This window comes from Mustela nivalis (genome assembly GCF_964662115.1).
Source record: "Mustela nivalis genome assembly, chromosome: 14".
NCBI classification, from domain to species: domain Eukaryota; kingdom Metazoa; phylum Chordata; class Mammalia; order Carnivora; family Mustelidae; genus Mustela; species Mustela nivalis.
In genome coordinates, this window is record NC_139033.1 from 68,778,348 (window position 1) to 68,790,703 (window position 12,356).

Sequence of the window (12,356 nt, forward strand, 5' to 3'; positions counted from 1 at the left end):
TTATACCAAGAAACTTCTGTCTTCTGCCCATTTTGTTATATAAGACCATATAATTATCAGTTAAACTAGATCTCTTTTGAAAGTGATGTGGGTATATAAACAATTACTTAAGAACAATAGGCATAAACTGGGAGCTCTCCTAGGCAGAAGGGGATGTATGTATAGCAGATTAAAACAAAATTATCACAGTAATTTGTGGTTACTTCCAGCAAGAGAGATTTTATTTTATATTTATTATATATATATATTTTTATTTTTCCAGTCCATAAATCTGGCTTGGCCATGGATCTGTCCTTAGTGAATGAGGCATTGGCAAACATGACCAAAGTGGAGGCTTGACATGTGCTTATAAATGAAAGCTTGTTCTCAGGCATCTGGGTGGCTCAGGCCATGAAGCATCTGCCTTTGGCTCAGGAGGTGATCGTGGGGTCCTGGATCCAGCCCCACAGCAGCAGTGGACTCCCTGCTCAGAGGAGAGTCTGCTTCTGTCCCACCCCACCCCATTCATTCTCTCTTTTTTTTTTTTAAGATTATTTATTTATTTATTTGACAGAAAGAGATCACAAGTAGGCAGAGAGGCAGGCAGAGAGAGAGAGGAAGGGAAGCAGGTTCCCTGCTGAGCAGAGAGCCTGATGCAGGGCTTGATCCCAAGACCCTGAAATCATGACCAGAGCCAAAGGCAGAGACTTTAACCCACTGAGCCACCCAGGCGCCCCCACCCCATCCATTCTCTCTCACTCACTCTCTCTCTCTTTTAAATAAATAAAATCTAAAAAAAAAAAAAAACAAACACAAAACTTCTCTCTTGCTGTTGGACACCTATTTACTACCATGTGAACATCTGTGTATCTCCTTTGGAGAAATGTCTACTCAAATCCTTTGCCCATATTTTAATTTTGTTATTTGTCTTTTTATCATTGAGTTATAAGAATTCTTTATATATTCTAGATACTAAACCCTTATCAGATATATTATCTATGAATATTTTTTTCCCATTCCCACATGCTGCCTTTTTACTTTTGGAATGGTGCTCTTTAAATTATGAAAATTTTTCATTTTAGTGAAGTCTAACTTATCTGTTTCTTCTTTTCTTTTTTGTATTTTGATGCTACATCTAAGAAGCCATCGCTGAGGTTCCTGGGTGGCTCAGTCCATTAAGCATCTGACTCTTGATTTCAGCTCAGGTTTTGATCTTAGGTTATGATCTCAGGTCATGAGACAGAGCCCTACATCAGGCTCTGTGCTCAGTGGGGAGTCTGCTTGAGATTCTCTCCCTCTCCCTCTGTCCCTCCCCCCACTCACCTCACTTGCTCTGTCTCAAATAAATAAATTTTTTTTTTTTTAAAAGAAGCCATTGCCTAACCCAAGGTCACATAGATTTTACACATGTGTTTCACCTATAAGACTTACATATTTAGTCCATGTGTTTAGTTCATTTTTGTATGGTGTGAGGCGGGAATCCAGTTTCTTTCTTTTGCAGTGGATATTCAGTTGTCTCAGTTCTACTTTTTTTTTTTAAGATTTTTAAATTTTTTTTATTTGACAGAGAGAGATCACAAGTAGGCAGAGGGGCAGGCAGAGAGAGAGGAAGGGAAGCAGACTCCCTGCTGAGCAGAGAGCCCAATGCGGGGCTTGATCCCAGGACCGCAAGATCATGACCCCAGCCAAAGGCAGAGGCTTTAACCCCCGAGACACCCAGGCGCCCCTGTCTCAGTTCTACTTCTTAAAAAGACTGTTCTTTCCTTCACTGAATTATCTTGGGATCCTTATTGAAAATTCATTAATAACAAATAGGGTTTATTTCAACTCTAAGTTCTATTCCATTGATCTATATGTCTATCCTATGCCCATGCTACACTGTCTTAACTGTTGTGCTTTGTAGGAAGTTTTGGCAACATTGGGGTTTTTCTTTTGTTTGTTTTTATTTTTGTTTGTTTGTTTTTTTAAGATTTTACTTATTTATTTGAGAGACAGAGAATGAGAGAGAGAGCAGTAAGGTGAGGGCCAGAGGGAGTAGCAGACTTCCTGTCAACCAGGGAGGCTGATGTGGGACTCCATCCTGGTACCCCAGGATCATGACCTGAGCAGAAGGCAGATGCTTAACCAAGTGAGTCACCCAGGCATCCCTGTTTTTTTTTGTTTTCAGAGTTGTTTTAGCTATTCTGGGTCCCTTGTCTTTCCTCATAAGTTTTGGGATCAGCTTATCAATGTCTGCAGAGAGGAAATTCAGCAGGGTTTTTGATAGGAATTATATTAAATCTGTAGTTTGTCTCCCTTCCAATCCCATCTTGTTTCATTTATTCTTCTCCTACCAAACCAGCTCTACAGGAAATATTGAAAGGGGTCCTCTAAGCAAAGAGAGAGCCTACAAATGGTAGATCAGAAAGGAACAGAGACCATATACTGTAACAATCACCTTACAGGCAATACAATGGCACTAAATTCATATTTCTCAATAGTTACCCTGAATGTTAATGGGCTAAATGCCCCTGTCAAAAGACACAGGGTATCAGAATGGATAAAAAAACAAAACCCATCTATATGTTGCCTCCAAGAAACTCATTTTAAGCCCGAAGACACCTCCAGATTTAAAGTGAGGGGGTGGAAAAGAATTTACCATGCTAATGGACATCAGAAGAAAGCAGGAGTGGCAATCCTTATATCAGATCAATTAGATTTTAAGCCAAAGACTATAATAAGAGATGAGGAAGGACACTATATCATACTCAAAGGGTCTGTCCAACAAGAAGATTTAACAATTTTAAATATCTATGCCCCCAACGTGGGAGCAGCCAACTATATAAACCAATTAATAACAAAATCAAAGAAACACATCAACAATAATACAATAATAGTAGGGGACTTTAACACTCCCCTCACTGAAATGGACAGGTCATCCAAGCAAAAGATCAGCAAGGAAATAAAGGCCTTAAACGACACACTGGACCAGATGGACATCACAGATATATTCAGAATATTTCATCCCAAAGCAACAGAATACACATTCTTCTCTAGTGCACATGGAACATTCTCCAGAATAGATCACATCCTCGGTCCTAAATCAGGACTCAATTGGTATCAAAAGATTGGGATCATTCCCTGCCTATTTTCAGACCACAATGCTCTAAAGCTAGAACTCAACCACAAAAGGAAGTTTGGAAAGAACCCAAATACATGGAGACTAAACAGTATCCTTCTAAAGAATGAATGGGTCAACCAGGAAATTAAAGAAGAATTGAAAAAAATCATGGAAACAAATGATAATGAAAATACAACGGTTCAAAATCTGTGGGACACAACAAAGGCAGTCCTGAGAGGAAAATATATAGCGGTACAAGCCTTTCTCAAGAAACAAGAAAGGTCTCAGGTACACAATCTAACCCTACACCTAAAGGAGCTGGAGAAAGAACAAGAAAGAAACCCTAAGCCCAGCAGGAGAAGAGAAATCATAAAGAGCAGAGCAGAAATCAATGAAATAGAAACAAAAAAAACAATAGAACAAATCAACGAAACTAGGAGCTGGTTCTTTGAAAGAATTAATAAAATTGATAAACCCCTGGCCCGACTTATCAAAAAGAAAAGAGAAAGGACCCAAATAAATAAAATTATGAATGAAAGAGGAGAGATCACAACTAACACCAAAGAAATATAAACTATTATAAGAGCATATTATGAGCAACTCTACGCCAATAAATTTGACAATCTGGAAGAAATGGATGCATTCCTAGAAACATATAAACTACCACAACTGAACCAGGAAGAAATAGAAAGCCTGAACAGACCCATAACCAGTAAGGAGATTGAAACAGTCATTAAAAATCTCCAAACAAACAAAAGCCCAGGGCCAGACGGCTTCCCGGGGGAATTCTACCAAACATTTAAAGAAGAAATAATTCCTATTTTCCTGAAACTGTTCCAAAAAATAGAAATGGAAGGAAAACTTCCAAACTCATTTTATGAGGCCAGCATCACCTTGATCCCAAAACCAGACAAGGATCCCACCAAAAAAGAGAGCTATAGACCAATATCCTTGATGAACACAGATGCGAAAATACTCAACAAAATACTAGCCAATAGCATTCTTTTTAATGCAATTGTGAATGCAATTATTTTCTTAATTTAATTTTTGGTTTGTTCATACTGTATAGAAATACAATACTGATCTTGTATTCTGCTGAATTATTAGTTTTTATAGTTTTCTGTGTATTTGTACTCTTTAGGACTTTCTGTATACAAGATCACATCATCTGTGAATATAGTTGTACTTTTTCCTTTCCCATGTGATTCTATTTTGCATGAAGTTTCACCTTTGTTCCATGAAAATCTTTTTGCCTGGGTGGTACTCTCTACAAGAAGAAATGAGTGTCCTTTGTAGAATTCTTCTTGCCTAAATCATGAGGCAATCACCATCTTCTTCCCCTGTCATTAAAATATGTATATTTTTATTACTATTGTAAAAGTTAACAACTCTGAAGTTGCCAGTGAAGACATTTTAAAAGAATATTCAAACTCTTCTTAAACATATACCATAGTGGTGAAAGTGGGCATCCTTGTCTTGTTCCTGATCTCAATGGGAAGGCTGCAAGCTTTTTCCCATTGAGGGTGATATTTGCTGTGGGTCTTTCATCGATAGATTTGATGAGGTTAAGTAATGTTCCCTCTATCCCTATACTTTGAAGCATTTTAATCAGGAAAAGATGCTGGATTTTGTCAAATGCTTTTTCTGCATCAATTGAGAGGACCATGTGGTTCTTCTCTCTTCTCATATTAATTTGTTGTATCACATTGATTGGTTTGCGAATGTTGAACCATCCTTGTAGCCCAGGGATGAGTCCCACCTGATCATGGTGGATAATCTTTTTAATGTGCTGTTGGATCCTGTTGGCTAGGATCTTGTTGAGAATCTTAGCATCCATATTCATCAGTGATATTGGTCTAAAATTCTCCTTTTTGGTAGGGTCTTTGCCTGGTTTGGGGATCAGGGTAATGCTGGCTTCATAGAAAGAGTCTGGAAGTTTTCCTTCTGCTTCAATTTTTTGAAACAGCTTCAGGAGAATAGGTGTTATTTCTTCTTTTAAGGTTTGGTAGAATTCCCCAGGGAATCCATCAGGTCCTGGGCTCTTGTTTTTTGGGAGGTTTTTGATCACTGCTTCAATCTCGTTATTAGATATCGGTCTATTCAGGTTGTCAATTTCTTCCTGGTTCAATAAACTTTTGGGACTTCATCAAAATCAAAAGCTTCTGCACAGCAAAGGAAACAGTCAAAAAAACAAAGAGGCAACCCACGGAATGGGAGAAGATATTTGCAAATGACAGTATAGACAAAAGGTTGATATCCAGGATCTATAATGAACTCCTCAAACTCAACACAAACGAAACAGGCAAACATATCAAAAAATGGGCAGAAGATATGAACAGACACTTCTCCAATCAAGACATACACATGGCTATCAGACACATGAAAAAATGTTCATCATCACTAGCCCTCAGGGAGATTCAACTTAAAACCACATTGAGATATCACCTTACACCAGTTAGAATGGCCAAAATTAACAAAACAGGAAACAACATGTGTTGGAGGGGATGTGGAGAAAGGGGAATCCTCTTACACTGTTGGTGGGAATGCAGGTTGGTGCAGCCTCTTTGGAGAACAGTGTGGAGATTCTTCAAGAAATTAAAAATAGAACTTCCTATGACCCTGCAATTGCACTCCCGGGTATTTACCCCAAAGATACAGATGTTGTGAAAAGAAGGGCCATCTGTACCCCAATGTTTATAGCAGCAATGGCCACAGTCGCCAAACTATGGAAAGAACCAAGATGCCCTTCAACGGATGAATGGATAAGGAAGATGTGGTCCATATACACTATGGAGTATTATGCCTCCGTCAGAAAGGACGAATACCTAACTTTTGTAGCAACATGGACGGGACTGGAAGAGATTATGCTGAGTGAAATAAGTCAAGCAGAGAGAGTCAATTATCATATTGTCTCACTTATTTGTGGAGCATAACAAATAGCATGGAGGACAGGGGATGTTAGAGAGGAGAATGGTGTTGGGAGAAATTGGAAGGGGAGGTGAACCATGAGAGACTACGGACTCCGATAAACAATCTGAGGGGTTTGAAGTGGCGGGAGGGTGGGAGGTTGGGGTACTGGGTGGTGGGTATTATGGAGGGCACGGATTGCATGGAGCACTGGGTGTGGTGAAAAAATAATGAATACTGTTTTTCTGAAAATAAATATATTTATTTAAAAAAAGATAATTTTTATTAGAAAAAAATGTATACCATATCTTTTTGTTTGTTTGTTTTTAGAGGAAGAGAGAGACTGGTGGGGAGGAGCAAAGGGACAGGAAGAAAGAGATCTTAGGACAAGGGGCTTAATCTCACAACCCTGAGATCATGACCTGAGCTGAAATCAAGATTTGGATGCTTAACTGACTGACCCACTCAGGCAGCCCTCAAGTGTATACTACATCTCATTGACTGTGACTCCCTTTGTTGTCAAAATGTTATCTTGAATCACTTTCCTGATGCATGCTACTGCAAAATTTTTTTAAAGATTTATTTATTTTGAGAGAAAGAGAGAGAGCACACAAGCATGTGAGTGTGGGGAGGGGCAGAGGGAGAGAATTTTTCAAGCAGATCCCCCACCAAACGAGGAGCCCCACACTGCGCTCCATCCCACAGCCCATGAGATCAAGACCTGAGCGGAAATTTAGAGCCAAATGTTCACCTGACTGAGCCACCAGGTGTCCCAAATTTGTTTACTTATAAGTACAAGGAGCTCCCTCTCCTGAAGATCCCAAAATTATATGAAAATGTATGAGGTGCCAGGGAATCTTGTGTTATATCTTAAGTATCCAAAATAAATCTCAGATGACATAGTCACCCAGCTCTGGTTGGTGGATTCTCTCCAGCCCCTGTCCTCCTAAAGGCATGGCTCTTTGGTAAATAGTTGACGACATAGTTTAAAAGAGTCTGTGGTCTTTTCTCTACAACAACAACTTCCCACGACCTTCAACGCCCTAACACATAGACACTTCCATAATTTTCAGATAATCTTTCCGCAGTATCCAGCCACTCATTAGCACAGCTGTGTAAATTCCTAGAATCCTGATTCAGTTCAGATGGGCTATTATGCAATGCAGCACAGAGCTGTAGAATCACAGTGTCTTGTCAGCACAAAGGTTGATTTCTCACCGTGTGCCATGTCAGTTACAGTTTGAGCAAAGGCCCTGCTACCCCTCTCACTCAGGGCAACGCAGCCTCCACTCTACAAAGCAAACCGAGTTCTGCCATCAGGGGAAAGGGAATGTGCTAAATCCTTACCGTTCCTTATGCTTCCCCTGGAAGTGAGACCCATCACCTTGAAGACGGCCCCCCTGAACTTCCAGGGCGGCAGGAAGCACAATCTCCCAGGCGTCCTGATCAGAATATCAGTGAGTAGCCCTAATGACCATCCAGAGGCACTACAGAAAGGAGGAAAAGAAAAAGGAAGCTTGGCCAAATCTCCAGCGTGTGACTGTCCAATGAGCAGGCACTTCACAGTGTTATTTCATTCACGCCTATTTTACCTCATTGAAAACTCACTGAAGGTCCAAAGGCTAGAAACAGAAATAGCTTAAGAGCCAGGATTTAAACGCTCCTCACCCAACTCCAAATTCCACGGACATTTCCCTTTACCACGTTACTTTCTTCTTTACTAGACTGTCCTGATGTACCTGACCTCCATATAAAAGTGGACGAGGCCCTGGAATTGGTCAACATATCCCACCAGCAATACACCCAGGTTCTCCAGATGGCCCAGCATCACCTAGAGGACACGGCATATCTGATGAAGAAGATGAGAGAGGAGTTTGGCTGGGTGGCTGACCTGGCAAACCAGACTCCAGCAACTGAGAACATCTTCAATTCCATAAAGGTAATGGAGAGACCCGAGAACAGAAAAGGAGATTACGTGTGCATCCATTGTTTTTTTGGTTTTTTGGTTTTTTCCCTGTTAATTCACTTCTTAAGTACATCTGCATTTGAAAACAAGCTGTGGGAGCATATTCATATTTCCACAATGACCATTCAGTCTGACTTGATATAATGTGTGCATGGTTCTTAGAAGCAAGAAACTCTATAGGGAAAATCCATTAAAAATGCAAAATACTTTCTAATCCAGACATGGCCAGTTCCACTTAGGGCTAGAGGGATGTACTCAACTGATTCAAGCAAACTTGAAGAAACCTGACCAATGTAACTTTCAAGAGTGAAGATTTCCAGGTGAAGCAACGAATTCAAATGCTAACCCTGATACTTAGCAGCTGAGTAAGTTTGGAAACGTTTCATAACCTTTCTTGGTCTCAGTTTTCCCCCCTGAAAAAATGGAACTAATAGTAGGATACCTTAAAATGGATGTCTGTGAAGCTATTAGCATAGGTTCCTTATCCAAAGCAAGAGTCTGTATATTCTAGCTCTCAAAAGTTTCTGAAACAAAAAGCTGCTGACTTACCTTGAGAGTTAAAGATATTTGTCTACTAATATTCACATCAAAGCATATTGCTATCTTAATTGACACTTAGACCATGTCTCCCACCATCAGTCAAGAATTCTTGTTGCATAACATGAAACAGTGGCAAAATTTTTCTTCTAACCAATTGCCCCCACCCCCACTCCAACAACATGCATTACGTTAACATACAAGTATACCAGGTTAGTTATTGACAGGTTCCTAAAAAGACCTGCATACAGAAATCACCAGGCAGAGCAACTGAAGAAGCAATATTTTGTGCAACACGTTATGTCAGTGCCTTACCCAGATCCCCGAGAATCCTTTTACCAACTTTGGCTGGTACTGCTGCTCACTGTTCTTCCTGGCCCCAGATCTCCAAAAGGGTTGCCCTAGGGGCCACTTAAAAGCTCTCTGCAGCAAAAAATAAAACAAGTCAAAATCAGAGAGGGAGACAAGCCATAAGAGACTCTAAATCATAGGAATCAAACTGAGGGTTGCTGGAGGGGCAGGGGTAATGGGTGAAGGGTGTGAAGGAGAGCACGTGATGCGATGAGCAGTGGGTTCACTGATGAATCACTGACCTCTACCTCTGAAACTAATAATACACTATATGTTAACTAATTGAATTTGGGGGAAAAGAGCTGCCTGCAGCATCAAACTAAGGCCAGAGGTCACCTGAAGCATCCTAGATTAGCTTCTCCCTTTTGTCTGTGTTGCTTGCCTAATCCCCCCAAAAGTTTCACCTGAACCCAACCTTAATCAATCACTTGCATCACAGCTTCAGGCTCTGCTTCCAGGGAATCTGACCTATAACATTCTGTCTGTTTCAGACTGCAAAGCTGTGGCCCCTGTGTGGTTTGAGACTTAGGTTTAGACGGTCATAACCAGCACATTAAACAAACAAACAAAACAGAATAGGGCAAACTAGGAGAGAAAATATGAGAGTGCATTATATTTAACAAGTCAATTGCATATATCACAGAACTTTCATTTCCATTATGTACATTTATGTGCATAAATGTGTATACATATATGTAAGATATGTGGGTTGTTTTTGTTTTTGTTTTAAAGATTTTATTTATTTATTTGACAGACGGAGATCACAGGTAGGCAGAGAGGCAGACAGAGAGAGAGGAGGAGGAAGGCTCCCTGCTGAGCAGAGAGCCCGACGTGGGCTCGATCCCAGGACCCTGGGATCATGACCTGAGCCAAAGGCAGAGGCTTTAATCCACTGAGCCACCCAGGTGCCCCAAGATATGTGTTTTTGAGTCATGATGTAAAATGTATTTGTAACTCTCAACCACATTCAAAAGGTTCTGAAAACCACCCTCCCATCCCTGCTGATTCTGATTCATTTCCTTCGTTAGATAGATCATACTCTATAGAGTAAAATAATTCAGTATATCAGATCATCCTCAAAAATACAGACTTTCAGCTAATGAGGAAAAGGTCTTGTCTTGAAGAATAAGATCTGAAGAAAAATGTGAGCAATGCTTTCAAAGATACAGCCAAGAGTTAATTGCTTTTATCGTCATCAGTATTTTCCATTCTATGTTCAATTTGCTTCTATTCTAGTGTCTCTGGGTAACACTAACAGATTTACCTGAAATTCTTTCTATTGATAAAAAATGCAGTTCTGTATAAAAATCTCCATATGAAATAAAATTGTGGGTTTCAAGGATACATTGTTCTAATAATCATTGTCACTAAAGGGCACTTACTATGTGTCAGGTAATGTTCTCGGACTTTTTTCATACACCAGATTGTTTAATAATCTCAGTGATCCTTCAAGGCACTGTTTTTCACATTTTACAGATGAGTTACAGAGAAGTTAAACAACTTTTCTGAGGTCACACAGCTAGGAAATCGGTAGAACTAGGTAGGATTTGAGCCCAAGCAGCGCTTCTCTGGAATTGCTGGACTTAACTACTTTGCTGAACTACCTGTAAAAGTTATTTTTCTCAAAACAGCTCTTATTTCATCGTGTAACAGAAAGTGCAAAGCCATAAAACAGCAAGGACTGAAGAGGAACACATAAATTCCAGCAGGTGAAAAAAGTTATGCCCCTCAGGTTCTAGTTTCATGGTGTTAGCTTTATAATTATTTATTAAACTAGACAAAAATGCTTTATGCAGTTTTTATATGGGTCATATTCACCAAAAGAGAAAGGGGGAAAATCCTTGTTAGCTATTCCTTTATAAATCAGAATTAAGAAATTATCAGTTTTTATTTGACCTTATATTTTCTTTTAATTTTTTTTGATAAGGAGGCTATTTGAAAACATTTTCAAAATAGTTCTCTTGAGGTTACATCAACTTGCATGTCAGTACAGTTTCATTTAAATGATTACAATCACAGTATATGCACTTGAGAATTCATTAAGAGCATCCACTGTGACTTTCAGACGACTGGTTCTCACAAACACATGCCACCCTAAATTGTTACTGTCCTAGGAAAACTCAGGATAAAACTCGGTGCATCGCATTAATGTTTGTGACACTGACAGTTGTGCTCACCAAATATTCCATCTGCTCACTCATCTTTTCTAGCTGCTCTTGCTGCGAAGTGGTGCCGTGTGGCAAGTTCTGGCCAAAGAAATGTGATCAAGACTGACTGGGGTTATTTCTAGACTGAGATAGTGCAAGGCTTGTGTGTGTTGATTACTCTCTGTCTCTGCCAAGGGCACAGAGAAAGCCAGGTGTTCCTTGGACTACGACCATGAGGTGACATGCCACTGTCAACCAGGGCCCCGAGCAGTAGAGGGTATACAGATTCCCTGAAATGGACATGAAACATAAGTGAGAAATAAATGTTTGCTGTATGAAGCCACTGGGATGTTGGGGCTACTTTGTTACCTCAGCACAACCTAGCCTATCCTGACTCATGTGCTATTAAATTAATTCTGAATGTGCACTAGGGATTAGTAATCTTTCACTGCATAATCCTTCTTCTTAGGTGGTTCCAAATGTTCCTGAAGGCAATTTTTCCAACCAAGATGACATGATGATAGACTTAAGCATTCCGTCTTACCCCAACTTCACACTCAAGATCCCTCTTGAAGAAAGTGCTGAGAGTTCTAACTTCATTAGCTATGTGCTGGAGAAAGCCATGCAGCATTTTAAAAAACATTTTAAAACTTGGTAAGCAGAGTGCCTTGTTGATTGGAATAGATGATTCACAAAAGAGAAAGATAACAAAACTAGTTTTTAAGTATCTGGAAAATAGGGGTGCCTAGCTGGCTTGGTCGGAAGAACATTTGACTCTTGATCTCAGGGTCATGACTTTAAGCCCCATGTTGGGCATGGAACCTACTTAATAAATAAATAAATAAATAAAATGCCTAGAAAATATGTTCGACCTCATTGATCATCAAAGACATAAAAATTAAGACAAGATAGCATTGTGTGCCTATCAAATGTATAAATTTAAAAACATACAAAATTGTGATAGAAGTGTAATGAAATGGGAATTCTTATATGTTATTATAACATAAACTGATTCTGCCTTTTTGAAAAGCTATTTGATTATGCATGTCAAGAGCCATAAAACTTCTTTTTGATATAATAATTCCATTTCTGAAATCAATCCTAAGGAATAAATCTCAATTTGATTAAAATTTAGGTGCAGGTGCCTCTGCCCCCTGCAGGGGCACCTGGGTAAGCTTCGTAGGTTGAGCTGACTCTTAATCTCAGCTCAGATCTTGATCTAGGATCGTAAGTTCAAGCCCTAAGTTGAGCTTCATGCTGGCCATGGAGCCTACTTAAAAAAAAAAAAAAAAGTTCTCCCTTCCCCCAGCCCCAAAATCTGTGTCTGCAAAATTATTTAAAATAATCAAATTTAAAAACAATCATAATA

At 39.6% G+C, this 12,356-nt stretch overlaps 1 protein-coding gene across 1 annotated transcript in view; it reads left to right on the forward strand.

Moving 5' to 3' along the window:
- Positions 1-11,645, forward strand: part of CLUL1 (clusterin like 1) — a gene marked incomplete at its 3' end in the record, with an annotated part of 29,141 nt that extends 17,496 nt beyond the window's left edge. The window contains exons 6-7 of the mRNA XM_082698782.1: positions 7,711-7,925; positions 11,457-11,645. Coding sequence (XP_082554908.1) covers positions 7,711-7,925; positions 11,457-11,645 — 404 coding nt within the window. The remainder of the gene's footprint in view (positions 1-7,710; positions 7,926-11,456) is intronic.
- Between the last annotated feature and the right edge of the window lie 711 nt (positions 11,646-12,356).